Source organism: Oncorhynchus masou, unplaced genomic scaffold (assembly GCF_036934945.1).
Source record: "Oncorhynchus masou masou isolate Uvic2021 unplaced genomic scaffold, UVic_Omas_1.1 unplaced_scaffold_2980, whole genome shotgun sequence".
Taxonomy (NCBI): domain Eukaryota; kingdom Metazoa; phylum Chordata; class Actinopteri; order Salmoniformes; family Salmonidae; genus Oncorhynchus; species Oncorhynchus masou.
This window is the reverse complement of record NW_027009399.1, coordinates 29372-46925: the sequence shown is the minus strand read 5'-3', so window position 1 is coordinate 46925 and position 17554 is coordinate 29372. Positions and strand designations below refer to the sequence as shown.

At 39.9% G+C, this 17554-nt stretch overlaps 1 protein-coding gene across 1 annotated transcript; it reads right to left on the bottom strand.

Annotated features, from left to right (window-relative positions):
* Nucleotides 1-12512: 12512 nt before the first annotated feature.
* LOC135534085 (immunoglobulin-like and fibronectin type III domain-containing protein 1) lies at nt 12513-17519 on the bottom strand. The gene is made up of 9 exons (XM_064961227.1): nt 17414-17519; nt 16007-16183; nt 15710-15838; nt 15202-15510; nt 14974-15056; nt 14644-14836; nt 14174-14470; nt 13674-14000; nt 12513-13359 (listed from the first exon to the last, which is right to left on the bottom strand). Exons 1-9 carry the CDS (start codon nt 17517-17519, stop codon nt 13355-13357), a joined length of 1626 nt encoding a protein of 541 aa, XP_064817299.1. The 3' UTR covers nt 12513-13354.
* Between the last annotated feature and the right edge of the window lie 35 nt (nt 17520-17554).

Here is a 17554-nt window from a genome sequence, read left to right as displayed (position 1 = left end):
CATGACACGAGCTCTATGAATATCTCCCATTCCTCAAAAAAAATTAAAACTCACTGCTCAATGTATCAAATTTACATTTTAATTGATGTACGCCGATGAGTTAAGTTCTCGAGTCCTCAATCTTCAACTTTGAAAGGCCTCATTGAGGACATGGATAATTTCTCCAGTTTCTCTGGACTAAAACCCAATTAGTGTACTATATTACAGATTGGCTGTTAATACAATACAAACTTTAAATTGCACGTGGTCTCCCAATTAAATGGACGGATGGTGAAGTCGATATGCTTGGGGTACATATCCAAGAAAGTTGAGCGATCTTACATATGGTAACTTTGATTGAAAACTTTGCAAAACAGATACAGTAGAATCTTGAAACCGTGAAGAGGGAAACACCGATTTAAGGGAAGGTTACACTAATTCATTCTGGAGTGATTTCGCAGTTTACATATTTATTCATGGCTCTGACCCAGGAGAATCCTTTTTTAAATAATGTGAGAAAAAAACATTGTACTTTATTTGGAATGGCGAACCAGAGAAACGAGCATATTTCTAAAACAAAAATTAGTTTGGAGGATTAAAACTGTAAAATATTAAGGCATTAAAACTCTCTCTTAAAGCCTACATTGTACTGAAATTGTACTTAAAAAAATCCAAATTGGTTTTCTAGCAAGCTACTATGAGAGACCTGTAACGGTTTTCATGTGGTGAAGGAGAGTCGGACCAAAATTCAGCGTGTAGATTGCGATCCATGTTTAATGAACAAATGTAAACACGAATCAATACAAATACTACAAAAACAAAAGAACGTAACGAAAACCGAAACAGCCTAAACTAGTGTAAACTAACACAGAGACAGGAACGAGGACACTAAGGACAATCACCCACAAAACACACAAAGAATATGGCTGCCTAAATATGGTTCCCAATCAGAGACAACGATAATCACCTGACTCTGATTGAGAACCGCCTCAGGCAGCTTTAGACTAACGCTAGACATCCCACAAAACCCCAAGACAAAAACACACCACAATAACCCATGTCACACCCTGGCCTGACCGAATAAATGAAGAATAAACATAATATATTTCGACCAGGGCGTGACAAGACCCATCCTATGATTAAGATTGGTCTCTTTGCTTTATTGCAGATGAAAATCTTACATTTTCGGTGGCTTGACAATGGATCCCTGTTTAAAGTATAAACCTTTTTAAATGGTCATACAGAGTTGGCTACAATTTCAACTTCAAAATCAGTTTCACTTAAACTTTCTGGCGCAGGCTTTCCGCTAGCGACCCACCTCGACAACATCCGGTGAAATTGCAGAGCGTGAAATTCAAATGATAGAAGGAGAAATATTTAATATTCATGAAAATACAAGTGTCGAACATCAAAATAAAGCTTAAATTCTTGTTAATCCAGCCGCTGTGTCAGATTTCAAAAAGGCTTCACGGCAAAAGCACACTGTGCGATAATCTGAGGACAGCGCCCGCATACAAAAGCATGTAAAACATTTTTCAAACAGGCAGGTGTGCCACGAAAGTCAAGAATAGCGATATAATAAATGCCTTACCTTTGAAGATCTTCTGTTGACACTCCAAAAGGTCCCAGCTACACAAATGGTCACAAATAGTACTTTTGTTTGATAAATTCCTTCTTTATATCCCCAAACAACTCAGTTTAGCTGGCACGCGTCATTCAATAATCCACCGGTTTCCCTCCTTCAAAATGCATACAAAATTAATCACAAACGTTACCAATAAACTTCTCCAAACAAGTCAAACAATGTTTATAATCAAACCTCAGGTACCCTAATACGTACATAAACGATCAAATTTAAGACGGAGAATCGTTATTGTCTTTACCGGAGATAAACAACAAAGAACCCGCTCTTATCCACGCGTATTCAAACACTACAGCCAAAATGGGAGCCACTTAGAAAAACTACAAATTGTAGATATTTTTTCTCCAAAAACAGGCCTGAAACTCTTCTAAAGACTGTTGACGACTAGTGGAAGCCATAGGAACTGCAATCCGGGAGGATTTTGCCTCATAATAAACATGACAGCCATTGGAAACATTTACATTACATTTAAGTCATTTAGCAGACGCTCTTATCCAGAGCGACTTACAAATTGGAAACAGTAGTAAGCTGAATTATTATTATTTTTGTATGATTTGTCCTTGGGGTTTCGCCTGTCATATCAGTGCTGTTATATTCACAGACATTATTTTAACAGTTTTGGAAACATTAGAGTGTTTCTTATCCAAATCTATCAATTATATGCATATTCTAGCTTCTGAGCCTGAGTAACAGGCAGTTTACTTTGGACACACTTTTCATCTGGACATCAAAATACTGCCCCCTAGCCCAAAGAATTAAAGTCTAAAGGTTTGACAGCAATACCGCATAAAATCAAGTCAGTTGGGAACAGGTTTTTAATGTCCCAATACCTTGGCATTGGGTCTATGAACTGACATGTAAAACAACAATTGACACATCAATCAGTTTGTTACAATTTAAGCTATTATATAAAACACTTGCTACAAAAAGAATGCTCAATATTTGGGGCATTGAACAGTCAGCCTTGTGCAGATTCTGCCATGAGGAAACAGAATCAATAGAACATCTGTTCAGCTACTGTCCATCAGTGGCTCGCGTTTGGATTCAGGTCGAGATATGATTGTTATTGTTAGGGCAATATCGGTAGTAAAGTTACAAATAGGGAGGTTCATTACCCCTTTAAAACCTCATAGTAAAATGGAGGGATGTCTTGCAAAAATAAAAAGCTAAAGAAATATGGGTTCATCTGGGACATCGGAGGGTTGGAGTTAAGGTCAGAATGAATGGCCGCTGATGGTGAAAATCCAGCACTTGAAGAAAGAGGCAATGTACAGTATAATGACTTAACTACATGGAAGGTAGATGTAAGCAAAATGGCTGGAAGTATCAGTTAAAGTATTGTTGTACGTTCATTTACTAAAATAGACAAAATAAGAATATTTAAGAAGCCCCAAAAGTTTGTGTTGCAGTTACATTATTATATCGGTGTAGTTACACTGCAATTCTGAGGAAAACAAGTTGTGGTATTGAGAACTTGTAATGGCAATATTTAAGCTGAATCAGATTCATTCAGTTTAGAGTGATTAACACAATGTTTAGCATATTTATGTTTTTTACCTTTCTGATATACACATGATTTCCAGTGTTCTGTTTGGGAGAGTTGAGGGTTGATGGTCACTAGACTCTATGTTTTATGTTAGAGATGAAATATTTATCAAATATCTGTGGATAGTGATTGACGCCGGTCTGGAGGTATAAGGACCGACAAATGCTTGTGTGATTCTGTAGCAGCTTACAAAGCCCCCGCATTTTGTTTTGACTTCCTAACAAGCCTTTCTGGCTGGTGTTTCCAGAGCAGTTGTCTGCTGATTTAGAATGTAAAGGCCTTCTCAGAGACGGCTAGTTAGACATTTCTCTGCTTCTGTGCTGGAGTTGTCTCCCTGTTGCAACTTGTAAAAAACCAAATAGATGTTGATTGACCTTATCGGCAACTGCTCATCCCTGTTATTCACATAGAAATTCTGATTTCAGTAATACACAAGGAATAGGAAAATATTCTCCACATCTGTGCTGGACCAACAACAAACACAAAGAACTAATAAAGAGAACCTGCAATACTGTATTGTGGTTCTGGTTACAGTGAAGAGGAATATATGCTGTTTTGTGCAGGCTTTCTGATTATGTTCATAAGCAAAGACTTTCCTCACCCACGTTTAATATCTGTTACCTACAAGGACATTCAGTCATACAGCTGTTTCTGGTTAGCCTGACAACTCATACTAAATCTTCCGCTGCTCTGTCTTTCACCACATACTTTGGTCTGAGACTGCCATCATTTAAGTTGTTTATGCTGACGAGTGGCACGGGGGGTGTTGTACAAAACAACTCTAACCAATCACGGAGTCTCTTACCAATCACAGCATCCAAGCCAATGACGGATTTTCAAACTGCCGCTTTATGCTTTACCCACGTGTTTTCTGGCTCTGGCTCAACCTATTGGCTTCTGGATCAATCAGACAGCCCCGAATGTGTTAGCATTCGGTAAAGGGTCGGGAATGTACTCAGATCCATTGCGGAGAAGAAATTAATGTCCATGGACGTGACATAGCTTTTGGCCAGAGCAAAGAGTAAGCTGCCTGCAAGCTGCTGGCATACAGGGCTGTGAAAATAGCTTGATAGTGTTAAAGGGTAGAGGGAGGTCCTGACTGATCTTTAAACAGCTGCTGCTGTTTGTTCCGTTGCTTAACAAATGTCATTTCCATTAATTTCAACATGTGTGATTGGGAAACATGAGCATGAACTTGCAGACTGGTAGCATACTATATATAGATAGCTATCCTATCCTGTATGCATGTGTACAGTATAGGCCAGGGGTCCCCAATTACATTCAGCCATGGGCCAATTTTTCATTGAGCAGATGGTCAGAGGGCCGGAACAAAGTTATAATCAATTTGTACACCACAAATTGATCACACTAATCCCAAACAGATATAGTATTTGACAAAAACTGAATTATTTCAACCCTTGTTTACATGGGGATATGACCACATATGCCTCTAAATTATGAGTGGAAATACTTGGGAATAGATTTCTGAAATTAAAATGACTTTGAGCTGATTTCATAGTGACTTAATATTATTTTATGTCCGTAAACAAAACTTAAGTGCTCATAATACATGGAGTGCCAAATAGCCACCTACTGTGGAACCCTGTTATAGAACCTACTGTATAACTATATGTTGTAGCGATGGGCATTCCAAGTGTTTGGCTCAGTTCCCGAAAAGATTTATAACCATGAATAATTGCACATCTCCAATGTGAAGCGGAAAGGGTAGGCTACCATTATGTCAGATCGTGAAATGAGCATACAAATAAATGTTTACCTGGCTCAGATTGACGTGCTATCCTCACTAATTATTGTTTCTGAAGCGAGGATTCACCCTCTTTAGATAATTATTTTGTAACATATCTGTAGAAAAACGTTGTTCTGAGCTCATAAAGCTGTCGTAACAGTATGCAAAACAGGGAGCCAAATGAACATTTCTTTCAGCGATGCGATTCGGTTCCCGACATTCACCAAAAGATCAATTCAAAAAGAGCTGTAGACAACCTACGCACATAGCACATGCTGGTATTCAATCATGATCAGAACATCAACATAAACTGATGATGACAAAATATAAATATATCAACATTTTCATATTTTATACAGAACAAAAATATAAACAACACGCAACAATTTCAAAGATTTTGCTGAGTTAAGGAAATCAGTCACTTGAAATAAATTTGTTAGGCACTAACCTATGGATTTCCCATGGCTGTGAATACAGATATGCATCTGTTGGTCACAGATAACATTTAAAAAAATAGGTCTCACAATGGGTCTCAGGATCTCGTCACGGTATCTCTGTGCATTCAAACTGCCGTCGATAAAATGCAATTGTGTTCATTGTCCGTAGCTTATGTCTGCCCATACCATAACTCCACCGGCACCATGGGGCATTCTGTTCACAACCTTGACATCACCAAACCACTCTCCCACACAATGCCATATTCGTGGTCTGCGGATGTGATGCCGGTTGAATGTACTGCCAAATTCTAATAAATGATGAAGGAGGCGGCTTATGGTAGAGAAATGAACATTACATGATCTGGCAAAAGCTCTGGTGGACATTCCTGCAGTTAGCATGCCAATTGCACGCTCCCTCAAAACTTGAGACATCTGTGGCATTGTATCTTGTGACAAAACTACCCATTTTAGATTGCCATTTATTGTCCCCCGCACAAGGTGTACCTGTGTAATGATCAGGCTGTTTAATCAGCTTCTTGATATGCCACATGTGTCAGATGGGTGGATTACCTTGGCAATGGAGAAATGTTCACTAACAGGGAAAAATAAGCTTTTACTGTATATGGAATAATTCTGGGATCTTATATTTCAGCTCATGAAACATGGGACCACCAACACTTCACATGTTGCGTTTATAATTTTGTTCAGTGTATATTCTGTGATGGGAGGAATTGATACTAACAATATTTCCATTTCCTTTCTCCGTTAATACTTTAATAACAACTCCAAAGCCCTTCTCATTCTCAGCCGGCTCATTTGATTTACATTACTGCAAAGATCAACGACATAGCCTACTCATGGTCATATGACAATTTCAGAATCAGATCAGTCCATTACCTGTGCGTCTCTCAGCCCCATCTGCTGCTGAAATTTGGTGATTCTTATTTGCATTGCCCTAAACGTTTCTGATAGCTGATCAATGGATTGTTGCTGTTGCAGGCAAAACCAGCCCGCTGATGCCCCTCCAATCGCGACCATAAGGAACAACATGCATGGCAGCGCAACTTGATTTACTCTTCTTCGCGACTCAGACACTGGGTGGGATTCTATTAAGAAAGAGTTGTCCTCGCGCTCTGGCTTAAAGTTGGCGGCAGTCTTTGATTTGCGCTTAGTCATTTTGGATACCTTGTTCCCTGAAGAGAGACTCACGTACACAGGAGAAGTGAGACAGGGAGAATGATGTCACTCGTCTTGCTCGAGATAAAGTGGTGCTTCGATTAATTAGGGTATGCTACTGTGCTCTCTCTACTATGCAACACCCTGTTCATTCATTGGACATTTACTGAAGTCAGGCAAGTGTTCTAATGTTAGTATCAGAAGCGTGATACCCCCTCGTTCCTCGTTGTGGTCGGGAGTTGCTCTAGTAGCCTAGAGCTCAATGTGTTTTGTAATCGAATGTAACTTGCATACAATGTTTAAAGGCTACTGTCACGTGTTATACGCCTCTTTATTGAAGTTTGATCTGATATTATATGGACAATGTGCCTTTTAACCCTTTTTCTATAACACCTCAGAAAACTCATGTAGTAGGTCTATGGCCATATATATATTTTTACAGTTGAACATATTTAGGCCTTAGGAAAATGTATGTAAGGAATATACCAATACTTTTCTTGTGTAACAGTATAACTTTTGACCGTCCCCTCGCCCATACCCGGGCGTGAACCAGGGACCCTCTGCACACATCAACAACAACAATCACCCACGACGCATCATTACCCATCGCTCCACAAAAGCCGCAGCCCTTGCAGAGCAAGGGGAACTACTACTTCAAGGTCTCAGAGCAAGTGACTTCACCGATTGAAACGCTGTTTAGCGCGCACTGCTAACTAAGCTAGCCGATTCACATCCGTTACACTTGCACGTGAACATACAGTAAATATATTTTTTAAAAATGTATATAGCCATGATTTTTTAGCAGGGCCACTGCTGTCAATCACAATTTAAAATGTTCCCTGAGCCCTGCCCCTCTCCAACCCAGATAGAGGAATTGGGTCATGCTCAAAACGGGCCTACATACTGCATCACCATAAGATTACACAGGTCAGGGCCAGCAGTGAGCCACACACTGTAAAATTATTAATTCTAAAAGGTATTTTTCTTATTTAAAAAAAAAAAATTCACCATTATTTAACCAGGTAGGCTAGTTGAGAACAAGTTCTCATTTGCAACTGCGACCTGGCCAAGATAAAGCATAGCAATTCGACACACACAACAACACAGAGTTACACATGGAATAAACAAAACAGTCAATAATACAATAGAACAAAAGAAAACAAAAAGTCTATATACAGTGAGCACAATAAATAGGCCATGGTAGGTGTGCAGAAGATGAATGTGCAAGTAAAGATGCTGGGGTGCAAAGGAGCCAGATAAATAAATAAATACTGTATGGGGATGAGGTAGGTAGATAGATGGGCTCTGTACAGGTGCAGTGATCTGTGAGCTGCTCTGACAGCTGGTGCTTAAAGCTAGTGAGGGAGATATGAGTCTCCAGCTTCAGAGATTTTTGTAGTTCGTTCTAGTCATTGGCAGCAGAGAACTGGAAGGAAAGACGACCAAAGGAGGAATTGGCTTTGGTGGTGACCAGTGAGATATACCTGCTGGAGCGCGTGCTATGAGTGGGTGCTGCTATGGTGACCAGTGAGCTGAGATAAGGCGGGGCTTTACCTAGCAGAGACTTGTAGATGACCTGTAGCCAGTGGGTTTGACGTCACGTATGAAGCGAGGGCCAACCAACGAGAGCGAACAGGTCGCAATGGTGGGTAGTGTATGGGGCTTTGGTGACAAAACGGATGGCACTGTGATAGACTGCATCCAGTTTGTTGAGTAGTGTTGGAGGCAATTTTATAGATGACATCACCGAAGTCGAGGATCGGTAGGATGGTCAGTTTTACGAGGGTATGTTTGGCAGCATGAGTAAAGGATGCTTTGTTGAAATTCTAGATTTAATTTTGGATTGAGATGCTTACTTCTCTAGGGTAGGGGGGCAGCATTTGTAATTTTGGATGAAAAGCATGCCCAAATTAAATGGCCTGCTACTCAGGCCCAGAAGATACAATATGCATATAACTGGTAGATTTGGATAGAAACCACTCCAAAGTATCCAAAACTGTTAATATAGTGTCTATGAGTATAACATAACTTATTTGGCAGGTGAAAACCTGAGAAAACTCCATTCAGGAAGTAGTTTTTTGTTTGTTTGTTTTGTAGATTTCTATTCAATGCCATTACAGTATCCATTGACTTAGGACTCAAATTGCAGTTCCTATGCTTTCCACTAGATGTCAACAGTATTCAGAAATTGTTTCAGGCTTGTATTCTGATAAATGAGGGAGTAAGACCAGTCTGAATGAGTGGATCATTGTCGAGTAATGTATTGAGTAAATGAATGTCTTCTGAGTGCAAGCATATGAAGATCATCAAAGGTAAGGGATTAATTGTATCTCTATTTCTGACTTGTTTAACTCTTCTGCTTGGCTGGTTACTGTTTGTAATGATTTGTCTGCTGGGTTATGTTCTCAAATAATCGTAAGGCATGCTTTCGCCGTAAAACATTTTTAAAATCTGACACTGTGGTTGGATTCACAAGAAGTTCATCTTTAAACCTATGTAAAATATGTTTTTTGTGTGAATTTTTATAATGAGTATTTCTGTATTTGAATTTGCCACTCTGCAATCTCACTGGATGTTGGCCAGGTGGGACGCTAGCCCTAGAGAGGTTAATATGAGTCTGGAAGGAGAGTTTACAGTCTAACCAGACACCTAGGTATTTGTAGTTGTCCACATATTTTAAGTCAGAGCCATCCAGTGTAGTGACACAGCCATTTTCCCAGCCAAAGATAGGAGTCACAAAAAGCAGAAATATAGATACAATTAATCACTAACCTTTGATGATCTTCATCAGATGACACTCATAGGACATCATGTTACACAATACATGTATGTTTTGTTCGATAATGTGCATATAAATATCCCAAAATCTCATTTTACATTGGCGTGTTATGTTCAGTAGTTCCAAAGCCACATCAATTTACCGAAATACTCATAATAAACATTGATAAAAGATACAACTGTTATACATGGAACTTTAGATAAACTTCCACTTATTGCAACCGCTGTGTCAGATTTTTTTTAACGTTACGAAAAAAAGCAAACCATGCAATGATCTGAGTACGGAGCTCAGAGACCAAACAAGCCAAAAAGATATCCTCCATATTGAGCAGTCAACAGAAGTCAGAAATAACATTATAAATATTCACTTACCTATGATGATCTTCATCAGAATGTACTCCCAGGAATCCCAGTTCCACAATAAATGTTTGATTTGTTTCGATAAACTTCATCATATATGTTCAAATAGCTCCTTTTGTTAGGGTGTTTGGTAAATCCAAACACGCGTGCAAGTCCAGCCGAAAGGTAGGACAAAAAGTCCAAAAAGTTATATTACGGGTCGTAGAAACATGTCAAACTAAGTATAGAATCAATCTTTAGGATGTTTTTATAATAAATCTTCAATTATGTTCCAACCGGAGAATTCATTTTTCTATAGAAAAGCAATGGAACGTAAGCTTAACTTCCACATGACCGCGCGTCACGAGCTCGTGGCTCTCTGCCAGACCTCTGACTCCTTCCCCTCTCATTTGGCCCCACTTCATAGTAGAAGCATCAAACACTGTTCTAAAGACTGTTGACATCTAGTAGAAGTCTTATGCAACATGACCAATATCCCACTGTATCTTCGATAGGCTATGAGTTGAAAACCTACAAACCTCAGATTTCCCACTTCCTGGTTGGATTTTTCTCAGGATTTCGCCTGCCATATGAGTTCTGTTATACTCACAGACATCATTCAAACAGTTTTAGAAACGCAGAGTCTTTTCTATCCAAATGTACTAATTATAAGCATATTCTAGCTTTTATGGCTGAGTAGCAGGCAGTTTACTCTGGGCACCTTATTCATCCAAGCTACTCAATACTGCCCCCAGTCACCAAGAAGTTAACAAAGTCTGCCATTCTCTGGATTTATGGTGCTTTCAAGACAACTGGGAACTCAAAAACAAACAAGGTCGAATCATGACCTACATGTACATATTACCACAATTACCTTGTCTTACATTGAATCTGTAACGGTAACCCCACCTCTTCAAGGAATACCTAGGATAGGATAAGTAATCCTTCTCACCACCCCACCCCCCCCCCCTTAATGATTTAGATGCACTATTGTAAAGTGGCTGTTCCACTGGATGTCAGAAGGTGAATTCACCAATTTGTAAGTCGCTCTGGATAAGAGCGTCTGCTAAATGACTTAAATGTAAATGTATTTAGCCTCGCTATTGCTATTGTTATTTTACTGCTCCTGTTTAATTATTTGTAACTTTTATTTTCATTTTTTTTAATTATCTATTTTTCACTTAAGAGGTTAAGAAGAAAAACGTGTTAATGCATTGTTGGTTAAGGGCTTGTAAGTAAGTATTTCACTGTACGGTCTACACCTGTTGTATTTGGCGCAAGTGAAAATTGAATTTGATTTGACTTCAGTGATCTTCAGGTCGGAGCTCTAGAAAGAGGCCCGAGTTCCCGACTTGGATGACTGTTGACTTGGACCGCACACCCACTCCATTAAATAGCAGGCAGGTGATTGCTTTGCAATGCTTACGGTTAGCCACTGATTCCTTCCAAACCACTCATTGTTGAATTTGCGATTTCCAACTTTTTGTGTAATCTTTATGTCCAACGGCCGATACGTTTTTATCTGTAATTTCTCTTCATAATATAGATTGAAAGGATTTACCAGGTGATTGTCGACTTGATTCATGATGACTGTTATTGCCAGTAGCTTGTTGACTTTATTCATGATGACTGTTAGCTTGCTAGCTAATATTTTGAAAGTATGATGTTGACATGATCAGTCAAAACAAAGCTACGGGAGATATGTGATTTTACATAATTTTAACGTATCTGTGGCCAATGACCTTGAGCCTTCTTGAACTGGCACTTCTAATGTAACTTAATGGCAGCACCCAAGGGGCTTGAATTTTCGAGTTCCCCCGGTAGATTTTGAGGTAACGTATTGTCCCCATGAGTGACAGAACACTGAGCCAATCACGGCGCAACTAGAGAACACTACCAACCCCTAAGCTCTGTATTTTCTGCTGGCTGCCCCAACACCACAGAAAGCACTGAGCTAGGCTGAAACCTGCATTTTGGAGCTGCCTTACTTGAGAAAGCAAAAAATGCAATATGTTTGTATGGGGTTTCATTAACTCAATTATTTTTTTTTTTACATTCTTTGCAAACTGATATGTGACATGAGACAGAGAGAGAGGAACAGAAACAAACAAACATAATGCTCATCCAAAACATTTGATAAGTACAATTAACGTCACTTAAATTAAACATGACATCTTGTCTGCAAATTTCTTATACCATACCAAACTTTTACTTAAGGGAGTTTAGAATAATGTGTGTAATGCAGTGGCAACCTGTTTTGCATGTTATTTTTGCATTAATACGGTAGCTGTCACGCTGATATAAAGGAGTGGGAGACAGGTGCAGGAATACATGTTTTTTTTTATATATACCCAAAACAAGCACATTTACAAAACACTGAGATGTACCCATACTAAAGAGCGAGGGTAAACCTTGTAGAACGACACAGGCCGAGACCCCGTCATGCACAAGACACACAGCACAAAAGCTGAAACAACTCACACGACCAACAGACATGGGAACAATAACCGACAAGGACAAAGGGGAACAAAGGGCACAAATATAACATACTAATCAGGGGAAATGGGAACCAGGTGTGCGTAATCAGACAAGACAGACCAGGGTTGGTGGTCATGATCCAGTTCAGTGAAGCCTAGAAGGATGGTGATGTTGGCCTCCGGAACTGGTAAACAGAATGAGCAGCAGTACCTGGGATCCTTGTAGTACCTGTTCTGAATTGCGTGTTCATGTGAATGGGCGTATTGGAAGACACCATGTCAGTAGTGATGGGGTTGTGTATATGTATTATATATTGTGCTATATTGTATTATGATAAACAAGTTGGTGGCAGAACACGGGGAGTTGTCAGAACACCAGCAAAAAGGCAAAATAGTTATTTTGCAAAGATCACAAACAAATATAATCTTAGTGACTGTTCAAGCAATAATCAAAACATAATTGTAATTGTATGAGAACCCAAAATTGTATTTTGTTAAGAAGTAATAAAAACGTAACTCTCGGTTATGTTGAATGGGTGCAGATGGTGATGGCTTTCTTACTGCTGCCAATAGTTGCTCACAATCTGTGCATGACATCAAGTGTGTTGTGAAAAAGTGCCTGAAAGGTGGCAGATAGCCTAGCGGTTAGGACCGTTGGGCCAGTAAGTGAGAAGTCGCTGGTTTGAATCCCCAAGCTGAATAGGTGAAAAATCTGTTGAGGTGCCCTTGAGCAAAGCACTTGGCCTTAATTTAACCTGTAAGTCACTCTGGGTAAGAGGATCCGCTAAATGACAAATGTAACTTACTTTGATTCAAATATGAATAGATTGATACATCTGTATAACGAATTGAAAGACAATTACACATAATATCACTCTTAATTACCAATATTATATGGAATCCCCATATTAATTCAACGAATAGGCTGAACTCATTTCCATATGCAAGATATGTAGCCTATGTAGATTTGTCTCTTCACTTTACTTATTTATACATATAAAGACGCTTTGTCTTGTCATGTTCATTTCATGCTTTGCAATGTTTTAACAACTATAATAAATAGAAGGACACATTGCATGTAAGCACATAGAAAACTAAGAGTGTACCATTTTGACTAAAGAAAAAGGGCATCTGAGCCTCCACACACACACAACATCTTTTTGAAGACTATGATAGGTTAATGCATAAGTTTGTGTTGCCAGCTGCTGCCAATCAATCATCTGGGTGAACTCTTCACTCTGGAAAACAAACCAATGGTACATAATTAATATTCTACTACACATAGTATCACACACTAGGACTTCCATGACGTAGAACTGACACACATAGATCAAAGACCCCCTCAAAGGTCAAGATATGCTACTTCATTATGTCCTGTGGCCAAAGGATGATATTCACTAAACAGAAAATAAATAATTGTTGTCTATGAGCCAATTAATGCACAGTATAGTCAGGAAGACCCTCCGCCACAGACCTGGTGTTTAAAAATAATTACAGATTGTTCCTGTCGCGAAAAAAAGCATTTTATTATGATGAGACTGTGAGATACTACCTCTGACTGTGAGCTTGGTGGAGCACTCTGCCCTGCCCAAGGGACTGTCTGCGATGACACTGTAGTCACCGCTGTCCTTGGGTCCGATCTTCAATATGAGCATTGTGCAGACCCCACACACGTTGGTGATAAGGTAGTTGGTGTTGGTGTTGAGGCTGACGTTGTTGTGGTACCATGTGACATGGGGTTTTGGATCCCCTCGTACAGCACAGCTCATGTAGCACTCGTAGCCTGGTGGAGCGGTGCGGATTTTCAATCGGAGTAAAAACGATGGTGGACACTGGAGGTCCAAGCCCTTTACGCCTGGCATGTCCACTATGAACTTATCTGAGTTACAGGAGAAAAGAGAGAAAGATTACCCCGCAGCTAATACTGTTTTGTATAAGGGCAACATTTTAAACTTACAGTATTCTCTGTGATGTGGCCTATGCAAAACAAATGACGGTTCAATGATCTTTCATTCAACAAATGCAAGGAGGCTAGTTGCTGTCGCCACAAACCTTTTCTCCTTGTGGTTCTCCATGTAGGGGACACAGCAGGTTCTGAGAGGCCCATGTCATTCTTAGCAAACACTCTGAAGTTATACTCTCTGCCGGGTAGAATATTGGTAACTGTGAACTTATGGTTGAAGAGGCTGTCAGCGACCATCCTCCAGGTGCGCTTGACAGAGTCACGTTTGTACACAATGTAGTGCAGCCTGTCATCCTTCTTCTCATCTGGGGAGGGAGTCCAGGTCACAGTCACTGTTCCAGGAACATTCTGTTCCAATTCTACCGGGCCAGGAGGCTTGGGATCATCTGGAACCAGGTCAGTAAGACATGGTCATCTGATTGAAAGCTAAACTTACATCCAGTAACTGCATTGATACTGGCATTAAAAACTTCACTAACGATTCTGTTTCTCATCTACCGATACCATAAGATTATAGTTGAAATTATAAAAACATAACGACAAAATGATTAACATTCACCTGTGACTCTGATCTCGACACTGAACGTCTCCTGACCGACCATGTTCTTGACAATGATGGTAAAGATGCCCGTATCAGAGCGCTCTGACGTGGGGATCAGAAGCTGTGAACCTCGCTCAGAGTTGGTGATTGTGACACGTTTGGACACAGGCACGCAGTCCTTCAACCAATAGATATCTGGCAAAGGAGAGGCCTGTGGACCATGTGAAACCATGTAAACACAGAGAACTTGGTGACACAAGCAGGATACTGCAGTAGTCATTACAATGAAAGCTTTTATCTTTTTACAGTCTATTTTGTCGGCTGAAAGCTGCGTTTTCTTCCCTTTACCTCAAAGTTGATGTTGAACCGTACAGTATTCCCCTTTCTCACAACCATGAAGCTCTTCATTTTTCCTGTAAATTGTGGCCTCACTTGCAGGGTAAAGAAAAGTATAGGTCAGATTACATTTTTTATTGATTATCAAATTACATTTCAGGGATACAGTCGACTTACTGTATATACGATATTCATTATTGAACATCACAATAGTGATTTAAATTAGATGCTATTCCTTACCAGGAGGAGGCATGGCGATGATGTAATTATCAAAGCCTTGGGGCTCGCCCTCGCCTCCATCGTTTGTGGCGATCACTCTCACCCAGTACATTCCCATTGCCTTCAGGCCAATCACATTGAAGGAGGTGGGAATGATGGGGTTGATGTTACAACGAGTCCACTCTGGGCTCTCATTTGGTCTGATCTCCACAAAGTAGCCTTTGGCTTCATCCTCCACCCCTTCCACCTCCTTTGGTTTAGTCCAAGCCAGAGAAAATGTGGTGTAACTGGAATCTGTTAGCTTAAGGTCTATGACTTTACCAGGGGGTTCTGGAATTACAGCAATGTGATACAGTAGTTATTATTTTAGTTGACGTGTGCAATATTACATTGGAACCAGCCTGATCATTGTGTTCACTATTCTATTTCAGGGTGAAGACAACGATCAGGCTGGTTCTGCCAGGCTATTGGTGTAATTGAAAGTTCTAATATTTCAAAAACATAAATGGTTTTGATGACCATGACTTACTCTTGGGATCTCTGGCGAAGACTATAACAGAGGGAGGACTGGGCTCGCCGACACCAGAGATGTTAATAGCTGACACTCGAAATTCATAAGCTGCTCCCTCAATAACATCTTTCAATGCAAACGTTGTGTCTGAGAGAAAATAAAAAAAGTTCAGAGTATCATTATGCCAGAAAATACTTACAAAGGCTCAGTTGCAAGTTATATATTTTTATGAAAGGTTCTTGTTGTACACTTCCAGGTAAATTAACACATTTGTAGATATATTTCCTTGAGCCATTGCCTATGAGGAGGCCACACCTTTGATAGGCCCGTCTAGGTTTGCAGGGCTCCAAAAGTTGCTTCCCTTCTTGCGTCTCTCAAGGTTGTAACCCCAAGTTTCAGTTCCTCCAGTGTTGATAGGGGGAGACCAAACCAGGTTGATGCAGTCCTTGAAGGCACTGACCACTTTGGGTGCCGAAGGGGGTCCTGGGTAACCTGAGAGGAAAACGTGTTATTCTGCTTTCCATTACCATGCATATAGTGCCAAATCAAATCACAGTGGAGAATACTTCCTAGGAATGACAGAAGCTGTATGTAAAGTCGATATAGCAAAAATATGTGCTGTGTAGAATAAGAGAACGATCTATCTGGATGTAATGTCAGGCAGAACACTTTCTTCATGTAAAAATACTGGATTTGCTTAGTTTAGATAAAAATAATAGGACTTCGCAAAAAAACAAAAACAAAACGCACACTGAATGTATAAACATTAGGACACCTGCTCTTTCCATGACATAGACTGACCAGGTGAATCCAGGTGAAAACTATGATACCTTATTAAGAGAAGGGCAATATCTCACGCTTTCCAATCCAACTTTGCTATTTAGTGACTTGTATCGTGCTTATCTTAAAACATTTTTTTACAGAAAGGTCATACTATTATCATGTGAACGACAAGCACTTCTGGACATGAGATCGACAGTTACTACCCTTGATTTTGACTTCAAATATGACTTTAATGCAGGAGATGAGGTGGAGCCCTGGTGTAATTGAGGCAAAGCGTAAACCAAATGTTGCTCCCCTCCATTTTATTGGCAAATGTCCATTCACTCGAGAATAAGATTTGTTCGAGATTTTCCTAACATAGAGACTTGAAAACCTGCAACATTATGTCTTACTGAAATGTGGAGGATGATGACGCTATGCACGTAGTACTTTTTTCATAAATAACAACTGGTATGCTTCTTCAAGTGTGAAGAAAATGTCAAGCTTTTGCTCAACTGATATAGAATACCTCATGGTAAGCTGCAGACCCTTTTATCTACAAAGAGGGTTCTCATCTGTAATTATCACGTCTGTCTAAATTCCTTCACAAGTCAACACAACTCTGACACTCAACAAACTGTATGGGACAATAGACAAACAAGAGAATGCTCACCCAGAGGCACAATATCTGGTGGGTAGAGACTTTAACGCGGGGAGATTTAAAACCACCATACCTCTCTTCTACCGACAAGTCTCCTTTAAAAAAAAACATATTTCACCTTTATTCTCATTTGCAACTGCGACCTGGCCTGCGCCACTCGGGGTGATACAACTCTAGACCACATTTTTTCTAACCACAGAAACTTATATAAGCCCTCCCCCGTCCTTCCTTCGGGAAATCTGACCATGACTATATTGTTCTGTTTCCTGTTTACAAACAAAAGCTGAAACAGGAAGTACCAGTGATGCGCTCAATACGGAAGTGGTCGGACGAAGCAGACGCAAGGTTACAAGACTGTTTTGCAAGTACAGACTGTGATATATTCTGGGATTCATCCGATAACATTAAGGCGTTTAACACAACAGTCCCCACAGTGACTA

Bases quoted from the DNA above. Each gene is read 5' to 3' on its own strand.
- LOC135534085 (XM_064961227.1), bottom strand. From the start codon at position 17,519: ATGTTATCGGATGAATCCCAGAATATATCACAGTCTGTACTTGCAAAA. The intron at 14,471-14,643 runs GTGAATGTTAAT...ACCTGGTTCCAG, and splicing joins TGTCGAGATCAGAGTCACAG to ATGATCCCAAGCCTCCTGGC. The intron at 14,001-14,173 runs GTTTGTGGCGAC...CCTGTAACTCAG, and splicing joins GAGAACCACAAGGAGAAAAG to ATAAGTTCATAGTGGACATG.